We start from the raw sequence: 12,760 nt of genomic DNA on the forward strand, positions 1-12,760 counted from the left end.
ACTCCCCTGAGAGCTCCTGGGGACTCCCTGAGATTTTCACGGGGGCTCCTGCAGCACCCGGGGCTCCCTGAAAGCTTCTGGGGGCTCCCTGATAGCTCCCGAGGCTCCCTGAGAGTTTCCTGGGGGCTCCGGCAGCACCCAGTGCTCCCTTGTGAGTTCCTCGAGGCTCCTGCAGCATCCAGAACCTCTCACCAAAGGTGCTGTGACAGAACTCTCACCTCGGTGTCCCCAAGGCGCCCGTAGTTCACCTCGTAGAGCACGATGAGGCCGTTGGGCTCCTTTGGCTCCTGCCACTTCAGGTGCACAGTGTTCTTCTCCACCAGCTCATGGGACACTGGGCCAACGATGTCATCAGCTTTAGCTAGAACCAAGTTCAAGATCAGGTTTAGTTTCATGGCTTTGGGCAAAATTCACACCTCACCCATCCTCCTTTCCCACCAGTGTCCCAGACATCTTTTCACGAAAAATCCTTTCCTTGGGATTTTTCCTCCTGAGAAGCTGGGAGGCCTCAGGAACAAAATGTAAACAATGATTATCTGCTGCTGTGGAATGCAACAGGTGCATCTGTGATTGGTCTCATGTGGTTGTTTCTAATTAATGGCCAATCACAGTCAGCTGGCTCGGACACAGAGTCCAAGACAGAAGCTTTTGTTATCATTCTTTCTGATTTTATTCTTAGCTTAGCCAGCCTTCTGATGAAACATTTTCTTCTATTCTTTTAGCATAGTTTTAATGTAATATATATAATAAAATAATAAATCAGCCTTCTGAAACATAAAGTCAAATCCTCATCTCTTCCCTCATCCTAAATCCCCTGTGAACACCGTCACACACCAGGACATACGGACAGCCCTGTTTTACATATTGCAGCTGCCTTCTGTGGGAAAAGCAGCATTTTGGGAGGAACCACCAGGGGCTGAGGGACAGAATCACCTTCTGGCATGGTCCTGGCACTGACATAGGCTGCCACGCTGCAGCGGGACTCCTGGGCATCGTGGTTGCAGGCGTGCAGCTCGATGCGGTACCCGGTGAAGTGGCGCAGCCCCGAGATCACCAGCGACTCCTTGGACAGCACCTTCTCAAAGGGTTTCTGCTCCTCTGCACCCTCAGCTGCTGAGTTGTTGGGGGAGGATGGGATGGTGGGGAACACCACGGTGGCGTTGGCCACGGAGCCCAGGTCTCTGCGTTTTCTCGATGGCCTGTTGGACAACACGGGCACCAGGTCAGCGTCACAGCCAGTGCCAACACATCCAGCTGGGCAGGAGGGGTCAACATGGGAGAGCTGAGTGACACTGAAAACTCAAACTTGGGGTGCCACTGAAAACTCCAAACTCAAATCTTTGCTGCTGAACTGAACTTCCCACTGCCACCTCTGACTACCAGGCCATGGCCAGCCCCAGCATCTGTGAGAGATTTGCTCTCACAGGTCTCTGCCACCTTCCCCGCTTCCCTCTGCCCTCCCTGGTGCTGTTTCTCCTCCTACAGCAAAAGGCACTAGCCAGAAAGCAGAGTTTGAGATGTCCTGATATTTGCAAAGCAACAAAGAAATTCAGTTTGTTTTTTTTTTTTTAACCAAGACATGCATCTTTACATGTTGCAGCCAACTTTTATGAAAAATCCTTTCTTCAGGATTTTTCCTCTTAAGAAGCTGAGAGGCTTCAAGAACAAAATGCAAACAATGGTTATCTGCTGCTGTGGAATGCAACAGGTGGATCTGTGATTGGCCCATGTTGGATGTTTGTAATTAATGGCCAATCACAGCCAGCTGGCTCAGACACAGAGCCCGAGCCACAAACCTTTGTTATCATTCTTTGCTTTTCTATTCTTAGCTAGCCTTCTGATGAAACCTTTTCTTCTATTCTTTTAGTATAGTTTTAATGTGATATATATCATAAAATAATAAATCAAGCCTTCTGAAACATGGAGTCAGATCCTCATCTCTTCCCCAATCCAAAAACCCCTGTGAACACCATCACATTTACAAAATTCTGGATCTGCACACAAGGAGATAAAATAAAAATAAACCAAGCTTCAAGTGTTTGCTTGAGAATTCAAGTTCTCCTGGGTCTCTCAGCTGAGTCTAACGTTACCAGGTTGCCTCACAGATGCCTCAGGCAGGGCTGCAATGCTTTGGAGCTCCAGCCTGAGCACAGCAGGTCACACCATGGCCCCATTCAGTGACCTCAGATGTGCCACATGTCCCAAGTGCCACCAACTTGCATCTATAAAGCAAAAGGCCACTGTCCCAGCTCTCTGGAATATATTTGCCACATTCACCTCCAAGGCTGAACCTCGATGGATACACGAAGCATTTTAAACTTTCCCCAAGAGATCAAGTCTATTAAGTTCTTTTCAAGGCATGCATTTAGAACTCTATTCTGATTATATATTCACTGTGTGGTTTTGTTAAGCAAATGTTGCTGCTCAGGTTATTGCATTTCAGTCAGAAAATGTGATTTTTTCACTTGTAAAACCAGCACCTGCAGTGTGACCATGTCACCTTCCCTGTCTGTACTGAGTGCCACCAGCCAGCTTTAATATCAGGTTTTGTCAGCAAATAAACAGAATAAATTCAACAGAATTAAGAGACATTCAAAAATTTCATTTTCTTGGCAAGAAAAAAAAAAAAGAAAAAGAAGAAGGGATCAGTACCAAACCAAAAGTGCTCAATTTAACACTGTTCCAAAAGTGCTCAATCTAACACTGTTCCAAAAGTGCTCAATCTAACACTCTTATGTGCTGCCACATATTTGCCACGGGGAATTCCAGGTCGGGAACTAACCAAGGTGGTGAATCAGTAACTGTATTCAGTTACACAAAAGGAATTAATGCCAGCTGAAATCCAGACCATGTATTTTAAGGGGGTGATGATCTTTTTGTGTGTGTGTGTGCATGTGTGTGCAGCTATTAAAGGGTACAAAGAGTGACCTGATCTGAACCCACACTTGAGGCATCTCCAGGCTCTAAAAATGTAACAAGCTGTTGAAGCAAATCTTTGCTGCTGAACTGAACTTTCCACTGCCACCTCTGACCACCAGGCCATGGCCAGCCCCAGCCCCAACAGGGATTTGCTCTCACAGGTCTCTGCCACCTTCCCTGGAGCTGTTTCTCCTCCTACAGCAAAAGGCACCTGCCAAAAGCAGAGTTTGAGATGTCCTCAACCTAAACACTGCACACAACACAGATATTCACAGAGTTGTCATCATCACAGAATGGTTTGGGTTGGGAGGGACCTCAAAGCTCATCCAGTGCCACCCCTGCCATGGCAGGGACACCTTCACTGTCCCAGGCTGCTCCCAGCCCTGTCCAGCCTGGCCTTGGGCACTGCCAGGGATCCAGGGGCTGCTCTGGGCACCCTGTGCCAGGGCCTGCCCACCCTCCCAGCTGGGACACAATATTCATCCACCTGATGACAAATAAGGATGGCAGGTGTTGGGGAAGATGAAACAGGAAAGCCTTATAAATTATGATTGCCTGGCAAAAGATTTTGAGAATATAGAAACTATAAGTGAAATTGAAATGAAAGCAAGCTTTGAGATCCCTCAGTTACTGAACAACTGGAAAACAATGGTGTGGCCGGCTGAAGGTGATCCCCTTTTGATGGAACAACACCCTCTGCTTGCAGACAGGCCCAAGGGTCAGAGCAGACCCTGCCAGCTTGGCAGAAGGGGCCCAAAGAGGAGTTTTTAGGGTTTAAAATGTAACACAGTATGGTAATGTAATGATTCTTATAGGCTGTATGTAAATGTTATAGGATTTGTACATTGTACTGGATTGGTTAGTGAGAATCAGAATATTCAACACAGAAGATGATTTATTGTATTGGAATGGGAACTTTGCTCTCTTGCCTTTTACTCTCTCACCCTCTCACCTCTCTACCCCTCTCTCCTCTCAGGCCTGCTCCGAGCTGTGGCTGCAGCTCCCAGCAGGGCCCTGCACCCAGGCCCTTTGCAATAAATGCAATTTCCATGACCTGGCTGCACAGATCTCTCATCTCTGTCCGTCCCCACCGTGCTACCCCCATCAATCCTACAGGCAGGTTCAGCAAACACATTCCAGTTTTAAGTTTTCTCTTTCTTAATTACTAATTAACTCCTTTTGGAGCTGCTGTTCCCTCAGCCTGTGTGGTGCTGCGTCCCCTCAGGATGGGGCAGAGTTCAGGGACCCAGCTCTGGGTCATGCCACCTCCCTCCTTGGGAAAGATTCCTTCTGGTCAAACAGGACCTGGTTTGCATAAAAGCAAAGCTACACCCTCTGTTTATCCAATGTGAATTCAGCTGATCCTCGTGTTCAAGGGAATTTTGTTTTTCACAAGTAAAACAGTAATTTGACCACTGATGCAACACACAGTAAAATGCAAGAATTCTTTCCTTCTCATGTCACAGTAAGTTAAGAAAAGCTTTTGAAGCTGTAAATCCCCAATCTTCCCATATTTATTATCCTGGATTTGCAGCAATTTTCTTGCCAAATTCTCAGTGTTTTCAAACATCTGATTTTTCTCAGAGTTGTTCCAGTGTAATTTGCATTGAGGCCATCTCAGCAGCTCCCTGTGAAACCCTCAGGTCCAGGTTCCTCCTGTCCTCACAGGGATGTGAGGGGGCTGGAAGTGACATCTCAGCACACACAGCACAGCCTGTGCTGGGGGATTCCAAAAATGCCTTTGGTACCTTGAGCCAGGCTTTTCCACACCCCTGAAACCACCCCAGGTCAGCTGGCCTGGCCAAAGCATTTTAGATTTGTCTGTACAATTAACTGAATGGGGAAACACAGAGGAAAACAATAACTTTTAAAGTGAATAATCCCTCAGATCTTGCTCCCCAAAAATGTTGGGAATGGCACAAACGTGTGTGACAGAGAGAGACAGAGAACTGGGGCTGCTCCTGCTGCAGTGGTGAAGGAATGGAGGGAATACCTGGAATGACACCTGAACAGCAGCCACTGAGCTCCTCTCTGCCTCTCAGGACTTTTTCTGAATCTTCCCCACAGAACTATGGAGGGCTGAGGCTGGAGACACTTCTGGGCATTGTCTGATTGTCTGTCTCCAGGGATGGAGACTCCACACATCCATCCCTGTGCCAGGCTGTGACCAGCCCTGAGCTCCAACCTGAGCAGAACTCCTCCAAAATGAGAGCAAATAACCCAGGAAAGAAGAAAGAAAGCACCAAACAAACAAAGATGGCCACTTTGTTCAGCCCCAAATGGACCTGGAGTGAGGCACTGCCAGCTCTGCCTGAGCACAGGAACATTCCTGAACTTCTAGTTTGGCTTTTTGTCACTGCCAGAGAAAGCTGAGCCCCAGGAGGTGTGACAGTGGCTCCTGGAGGGGGTAATCAACGTGCCCAGGGGGAAGGAACTGTGATTTCCAGAGGGTGAGATCAGCCCTGCACTGAGGCTGGATCCTGCCCAGGGATCAGATCGCTGGGAGCAGGGCAGGAGGGCACAAATGGCACATGGAAAACAAGAAGATATCAGGGAGAAACTGCTGTGATTCTGCTGCCCTGGCATCTCCTGTTCCCTGCTGGCCTCACCCCTGACATTCCTCCCGTGGCTGGCAAGCTCCTGCTCTCCAGGAGAGGCCACACAGCACCTCAGGAGAGGTCACTGAACTCTCAGGAGCCACAAAAAAAGCACCTGAAGTAAATTAAACCACACTCCCTGCTCCCTGCCAGGCTCTGTGAGCAGGTGATGGCACAGCATTCACAGGAAGAAGAATTCTGATTTATGTGCTGACAGCCTGGAGCCTGCCAGAGAGGACAAGCAGGGCATGTGGCAGCAGGGAGGCCTCTCCAGCACTGCCTTGTTTTAGAGGATTAGTTGGCCATGGGATGTGGGGATTTCTTCCTCAGGAGGCTGACAAGGTGGCACATCCTGGTGATTGGTTTCTTCCTAAAATATATACCCCAGAAAAAATGGCCTGAGAAGCATCCTGGGCTGGCTGCACAATAAAATTGGGGGTGGGGGAAAAAAAAAAAAAGAAATCAGAGTGTCAGAATTGTCTGCCTGCATCAGGAGGAGTTTGGCTTTTGCATTTGGCTTGGTTCTCCTCTGCTTTGGAGCGTGTCATGTCCTGGCATCCTGTGGCACACTGCAGCTCATCCTGATGAGCACCAACAGCAAAATGAGGGGCTCTGCCCAAGCTTCCATGTGAGGAGTGCAGGCACCAGGGCAGGGAACCCCAGGGAAAATGCTCAGTGCAGTGACCCAGCTTTTGTCAGGCAGCTGCAAATGCAGCTTTGCTGGCTGAGGGCAGCAAGCAGAGAGTAAATTTAGAGCACAAAAGGCATGAGAGGGAAGAGGGTAAATCACCACAGATCCTACCCTGCTCCCCAGCACTTCCTCCCCAAGGCTGCAGATGAAGTGTGAAGACATTCAACACCACTTAATGTGACACCAAGTGTGCCACTGCAAACAGGACATTCACCACCCAGGCACTCACATTCCTCATGGTATTGGAGGCATTTCCCACACTAAGTGAAGGGAGACCACAAATACCACGCTGGAGGACGAGGCTGTGGCCTGGTACACTGCCCTTCTCCTTTCTTTGCAACTCAATGAGAAACCTGACCACAAAATTTCAAGACAGGAAAAGAAAATCGCTATTTTTGGCATCATCTGATGCCAGATGAGCTGCAGGCTGTTTGTTAAGGATTCTCACTTTATTCTTGAGCTGAGGAGAATTCAGGAACAGGAAATGAAAGCAGGGGTTTCCCAATCTGCAGGAAGATCCGTGGTAGGTGCTCTGCTCTCCCTATTCCAACACCCATATCCAGCTGGCTCATGGAGGCCTGGCAATGTGGCTGTGTCCAAGCTGGTATTTTTATTTAATCCTCAATTACATTTCCCTGCCCCTGAGCCCTGTTTGATGTTCTCACCTGGGCACAAAAACCTCGTTGTGGAGATAATTCTCGAAGGTTTTGCGGAAAGCAGATTCCTCCAGCTCCTTCTGGATCTGGGAGTCTGTTTTAGGACAGGAGCAACATTCTCCACTGACATCCTCAGCTTCACTCTGGTTATACTTCTGGGGGTCTTCAGATTCAAAAGGAGGAGACCAGGTCCTTGAGGGCAGCTTTAATCCTGGGACAAAACAGTTTTAGTGTCACTTGTGCCTGGCTTGGCAGATGTTTGATCCTACACAGAGATCCCAAACCAGTGTACACAGGACTCATGGCACATTTGGGCATCTCATTTTCTCATCCAGGGCTGAGCAGTTCCCTTCTTTCTCACAGGAATTTAGTTCAAAAATGCTGGTTTTGCAATGGAGCTTGGATGCTGCTTTATCCCGGTTCAGGTAACACAGAGCAGCAGGGGAGATTTTGGAAGTCCTCAGTGAAATTCTGTGTTCTCAAGGAATTCCAAACCAGGCACCAGCTGCCTTCAAAAATGAACTTGGGCCTGAGGTCCAACATCACCCAAATTTTTAACTTTACTATCTCCATTGCTGCTATTAAACTCATCATTCAGTTTAAAAGGAGCAAGGGCAGAAGGGACATTCCCCAAATGAAAAAACATGTGATAATTTTTAAAAACATTTTTAGACCTTTTGCACATACCTTGGCAGCAGCACCTAATGTAACAGAACAGGGACAGAGCTGATTCCAGAAAAACAGTCCTGAATCCAGCAGGACCCCAGAGCAAGGGAAATCCCCAATTGTGGGAGAGACTGAGGGAAAGGGCAGGAGGGAGAAGCAGGCACTCACCTTTGAGGCAGTAATCGAGTTCATAGAGCTCACTGTCCTCTGCCTGCTGCTGCCAGTACACCAGGTAGTGTGTGATGTTCCCGTTGGGCTCTGAGGGAGGCTTCCACTTGAGGATGATTTGGGATGAGGAGTTGGAGACAGAGATGGGATCCAACGGGACCGACGGAACTGGGGGTGGGCAAGAGACAGAGTCACTGCACTGCCCTCAGAGCCAGCACAGGAACATTCCCATTTCTATTGCAAATTCCCATTTCTATGGCAATCAAGCATTCCCTTGATTCCCTTGAGGCACCCAGCAGGCTCCTCCAGCCTGGGCTGGATCATCCTGGAGCCTCTTCCAGCCTTATCTTAATGAGGCCACACAAATTGGATAGAAGAGGTGCCCCTTGGCACCATCTGGAATCTCTCCCCTGGTTTAGGAATTCCTTCCTACCAAAGCAGGACAATGGGAAGTTTCCTGAATAATTCCTCCCTCCCAAAGCAGGGCAGTGGGAAATTTCCTAAATAATTCCTGGATAATTCAAGAAAGTTTCCTGGATAATTCCTCCAGGGCAGTGGGAAGTTTCCTGAATAATTCCTCCCTCCCAAAGCAGAGCAGTGGGAAGGAAGTTTCCTGGATAATTCCCTCCTACCAAAGCAGGGAAGTGGGAAGGAAGTTTCCTGCATAATTCCTCCAGGGCATTGGGAAGTTTCCTGGATAATTCCTTCCTACCAAAGCAGGGCACTGGGAATTTCCTGAATATTTCCCTCCCACCAAAGCAGGGCAGTGGGAGGTTTCCTGGATAATTCTTCCCTACTAAAGCAGGGCAGTGTAAGTTTCCTAAATAATTCCTGCAGGGCAGTGGGAAGGAAGTTTCCTAAATAATTCCTCTCTACCAAAGCAGGGCAGCGGGAAGTTTCCTGGGTAATTCCTCCAGGGCAGTGGGAAATTTCCTGGATAATTCCTCCCTACCAAAGCAGAGCAGTGGGAAATCTCCTGGCTAACCCCCAAGCAGGCTCAGTTAGGCCTGGTTTTAGCCCAGGGGTGCTGCACTGACCCGTGGCGTTGGTCTGCACGTAGATGATCTCGCTCTTGGCGCCGTACGTGCGCCGCTCGTCGGAGAAGGTGACCAAGGTTTTCACAAACACTGCATACTGTGTCCAGGGCTTCAGGCCCCTCAGGAGCCAGCCTGGCTGGGCCTGGGCTTTGGGCTCGTTGGAGCGTGGTGGGGGATCCACATCCACAACTGTCCAGCTGTTGGAGCCACAGGCGTCCTGGCCATCGAACTCCGTCACGTTCTGGTAGGGACTTGAGGAAAGAAAAGGCTCCAATTAACAGAATCCTCAATCAAGCTCTTAAAATTTCTAAAGACACACTGGAAGTTATCACCCTTTACCCTTCAGAGAAAGTAAAATTATCTCATTGTATTTATTCTGAAATGGAGGCATTGGGAGCTTTGTCATCTGGGCCTCCAATAGCATCACAGAGCAGGATCTGTGCCCAGCATGACCCCAACAACTAAATCCAGACTGATTATTGTGAGTTTTATGAGAATCAGCTTGGTTACCTTGATTCTACAAGAATCCTTCCCACCTCAAAGGGGATAAACCCCTCAGCATTCCACAGAGAGAGTGGGGAGATGAGAAACTCCATGGTTCGAGTATGTGTGTCTAGAACAGCAGGAATAACTAAAGTTTGGATTGTTCTTAAATGAGGAGCTGTGAGGAGATAAGAAACTCCATGATTTGAGTATGTGTGTCTAGAACAGCAGGAATAATTAAAGTTGGGATTGTTCTTAAATGAGGAACTGTGAGGAGATGAGAAACTCCATGATTTGAGTATGTGTGTCTAGAACAGCAGGAATAACTCAAGTTGGGATTGTTCTTAAATGAGGAATTGTGTGCACAAGTCAGGGATCTCAATGAACACTTTTACACAAGGATATCACTGGAAACTTTAGTGCAGGAGCCACAAAATCAGAGACTGAACAGCTTTGCCCATCCAGCAGGTTGAACATCCACCTCTGAATGGCAGCTGCTGCTGGTGGCAGCCCAGCAAGGCCACTGAGGGGTCACTTACGCCTCCTTGTAGAACAGCATAAACCCCAGCAGGTCACGGAAATCAGGGGGCCAGTAGGGCTCCCACTTCAGCAGGATCTTGTCATGAGAAGTCCTAATGGAAGAAAATTTCAGCAGTTCGTTTTCACCTGTAACAAGTGAGAAGTGACAAGGGTTTTATTGATGCTGGAAAATGAAGCATCAAACATAATTTAAATTCTGTTTTTAATTATTTTAGAAGTTTAAGATGAACGTGAGGATGTTGGCACTGAGAAGAGCTGCCCAGTAAAACCTTATCTTACCTGGCAGCCATTCCTACCTCAAATCAGGGGCTGGTATCAATGCCCTCCTAAGGTTAAATTTTTGTATGATTTCATGAAAATGACTCTGAAGGAGAGCTCAACTAAATTCTACAAAGTGAGAAATCTAAAGGCAACACATTTCACAATTGATGATGATCTGCACAGCAATATGGTTTGCACAGAAGGCAAGAGGTCACAAAAATGATGCAGAAGAATTTCCAGCCTTGCCCAGGAGCAGTGAGGTCACAGGAATGTGTTTGCAGGAGGATGGAGCTCAAGGAACATGGTATGACATGTTTTGTGCCCCCAGCCCAAGTGGCTCTGATTGAATTTGCTATTCCTGCAGTAGGAGGAAGAACATTTATTTCACTGGCACCACATCCAGAACAAACAGGGGAGCTTTTTTTTCCCCTTTTCTATTTTTTTTTAGTAAACAGGATGCTGCCAGTGTGAAAGCTGAGCTTGAAATGTAAAAGCAAACAAAAAGCCAAACAACCTGGCAAGCTGTGGTTTGAGGTGGGGGTGGCACAGACACCAGCTCAGCAGGGTGAGGGTAAAGCTGGCAAACAGAAATGCAAAACTGTCTCCTCCAGCTGCCTTCACACCAAACACCAGCCCAGGAGCCACAGGCAGAGCTGCATCTACCCAAATTCAGGTTCATCCCCAATGTGGGAAGAGTTTTTCAGTGTCCCATGGGAGGAGATGAACTTTACAGACAGCTGATTCCTTGTGCTCTTGCCTGTGCCCGGCTGGAGCTGCGGTGCCCCAGAGGCTCCGTGTGTGTTTTTCACTGCTCCTGCCAGGTTTCAGGTCACAGCCACTGCATTCCCCTCTCCCTCTGTGCTGGCCTGCCTGCCTGTGGTGATGAAATGTGGGAAACCAGAGCAGGAAACTGAGTCAACTGAAAGATCTTCACTTTTCAGGTCTGATCACAAACAGCGGCATCAATGAGGGGCAACGAGGACAGGATCAGAAACCACAGAATCCTGGGATGTTCTGGGCGGGGAAGGACCTTGGGCTCTTCTGGCAGTGCTGTCCCCAAAAGCAGAGGGACAGTGAAGCCACAGGATGCCCCAAGCTGCCCTGCAGGTTGTGAGCGAGGGTCTGAAATCCCAGTTCAGTCAATGCTGGGCTTTTTTGTGATCTCCCAGGACACAACCCAACTGCATGGATGGGTCACTGCCCCTGTCCCCATGTCCTGCACAGAATATCCTGAGCTCCAAGGGGCCCATGACCACCTGCACCTGCTCCTGCTCCTGCGTGCAGGTGAATCTCTGTGGGGCTGAGAATGAATCAGGGCAGAGAGACACCACCAGCTCAGAACAAAGCTGGATTTTCCTACCCCTGTTTACTTCCACAACAGAGCCCTGGTACAAACATGGAAAGGGGATTGTTGGTGGCACAAAAAGGGAACAAACAGCAGGACTGGGGGTGCAGAAGGACTGCATTTATTGCAATATTGCTGCCAAATAAGTGCCTGCAGAACCCCATCTTCAGCAGCACAACTTCAAAGCCCACCCTGTGCTGTTTGCTGACACAGGAGCTGTCTGATCGTTGCTCCTGAAGAAAGCTATTCGGTGAAAAACCTCAGAGAGGCATTGCAAAAATTGTTGGAAATTTTTCCCTGCCTGTTGTCATGGCAATTGCCTCATGTGGCTGCAGGGATGGGCGGAAATCCTGTTTCTCCTGTGTTTATTCCATGTTGCCTCATGACATGGGAAAAGCAGATTATGACTATTAATCAGGTACTCAGCAGTAACACAAAGTCCCAGCCTGGGCTGAGGTTACACTGTGTTAAACTCTTCAAAAAGACCCAATAAAGACATTCCCAGCCCCAAAAACCTCCCAGGGTTTTGTGGGACCAAGGGTGCCATAGGGAGATCCCATGGGGACTTTTCCTCATGGCACAGTGACTGTGAGTGCACAGGCAAGGGGCACATCTGCTGCTTTATCTAAGGGATGAAAAGGGATGGAAAGGGATGGAAAAGGATGGAAAGGGATGGAAAGCATCATGGGCTGGGCTGGGAGAAGGAGCAGCATGAGGAGAGCAAGGCAGAGGGAGAGGAAAGGGAAGCAAAGCTTTATTTTGAGGCTCTTACACGAGGCCTGATCCCCATTGGTCTTCAGGGCTATGTCATTCCTCTCCTGACGCCCCTTAGTCCCAGAGATCTCCTCCATCTTGTGGATTTCTGACAAGCACAGCTTGGGGTTGTAGTGGAAGAAGAGTTTGCCCCGTGCAATAGTGAGGTTGTGTTTGCTCCAGTCCCAGAGCTGGCGAAGATTCTGGTTGTCCAAGGCATAAAAGGAATAATTCCTGAAAACAGAAGAATGAAAACATGGGTTGGGAGGGGATGAATGGAAAACTCTTTTTGCACTAATTCAGGCACCAAAGAAAAATGAATGCAAATTGTCTGCCCTGGCAGGGCACAAGTCATGGGCAGAAGAACATTTAAAAACAACTTGGGAATTGTTTCCCAATACAAATCACCCTGATAGAAGTGGCACTCCTGGTACTTCAAAACATTCAAATAAAGCATCTTTTGAGAGAACTCACCCAGCTTCAAGTGTCTCTCCTCTGATCAGATGGAGCTTCCGAAAAAAGGAAAGGGAAACCAAGGCATAAGAGCGGCGGATTTTTAGGTAACCTGAGATTTCTTCTATCAAGCCAAGGTTTGCTTCCAGCTCAGCTGCTATGTTATCTACAGAGAGGAAAACATTGGGAAG

At 48.3% G+C, this 12,760-nt stretch overlaps 2 protein-coding genes across 2 annotated transcripts in view; both read right to left on the reverse strand.

Annotated features, from left to right (window-relative positions):
- The window catches only part of USE1 (unconventional SNARE in the ER 1), a 190,183-nt gene that overhangs the window by 128,286 nt on the left and 49,137 nt on the right, over nucleotides 1-12,760 (reverse strand). The window lies entirely within an intron of this gene.
- INSR (insulin receptor) overlaps nucleotides 1-12,760 on the reverse strand; it is a 56,607-nt gene that overhangs the window by 6,413 nt on the left and 37,434 nt on the right. Inside the window, exons 5-12 of the mRNA XM_054291171.1 lie at nucleotides 12,591-12,735; nucleotides 12,136-12,350; nucleotides 9,757-9,883; nucleotides 8,735-8,985; nucleotides 7,698-7,865; nucleotides 6,873-7,074; nucleotides 934-1,199; nucleotides 219-361 (exon numbers count right to left, since the gene is read on the reverse strand). Of these exons, the coding sequence (XP_054147146.1) occupies nucleotides 219-361; nucleotides 934-1,199; nucleotides 6,873-7,074; nucleotides 7,698-7,865; nucleotides 8,735-8,985; nucleotides 9,757-9,883; nucleotides 12,136-12,350; nucleotides 12,591-12,735 (1,517 nt within the window). The remainder of the gene's footprint in view (nucleotides 1-218; nucleotides 362-933; nucleotides 1,200-6,872; nucleotides 7,075-7,697; nucleotides 7,866-8,734; nucleotides 8,986-9,756; nucleotides 9,884-12,135; nucleotides 12,351-12,590; nucleotides 12,736-12,760) is intronic.

The sequence above is a fragment of the Melozone crissalis genome, unplaced genomic scaffold, assembly GCF_028551555.1.
Source record: "Melozone crissalis strain CALT ecotype California unplaced genomic scaffold, PUWL_Pcris_2 ptg000088l_1, whole genome shotgun sequence".
In the NCBI taxonomy this organism is placed as follows: domain Eukaryota; kingdom Metazoa; phylum Chordata; class Aves; order Passeriformes; family Passerellidae; genus Melozone; species Melozone crissalis.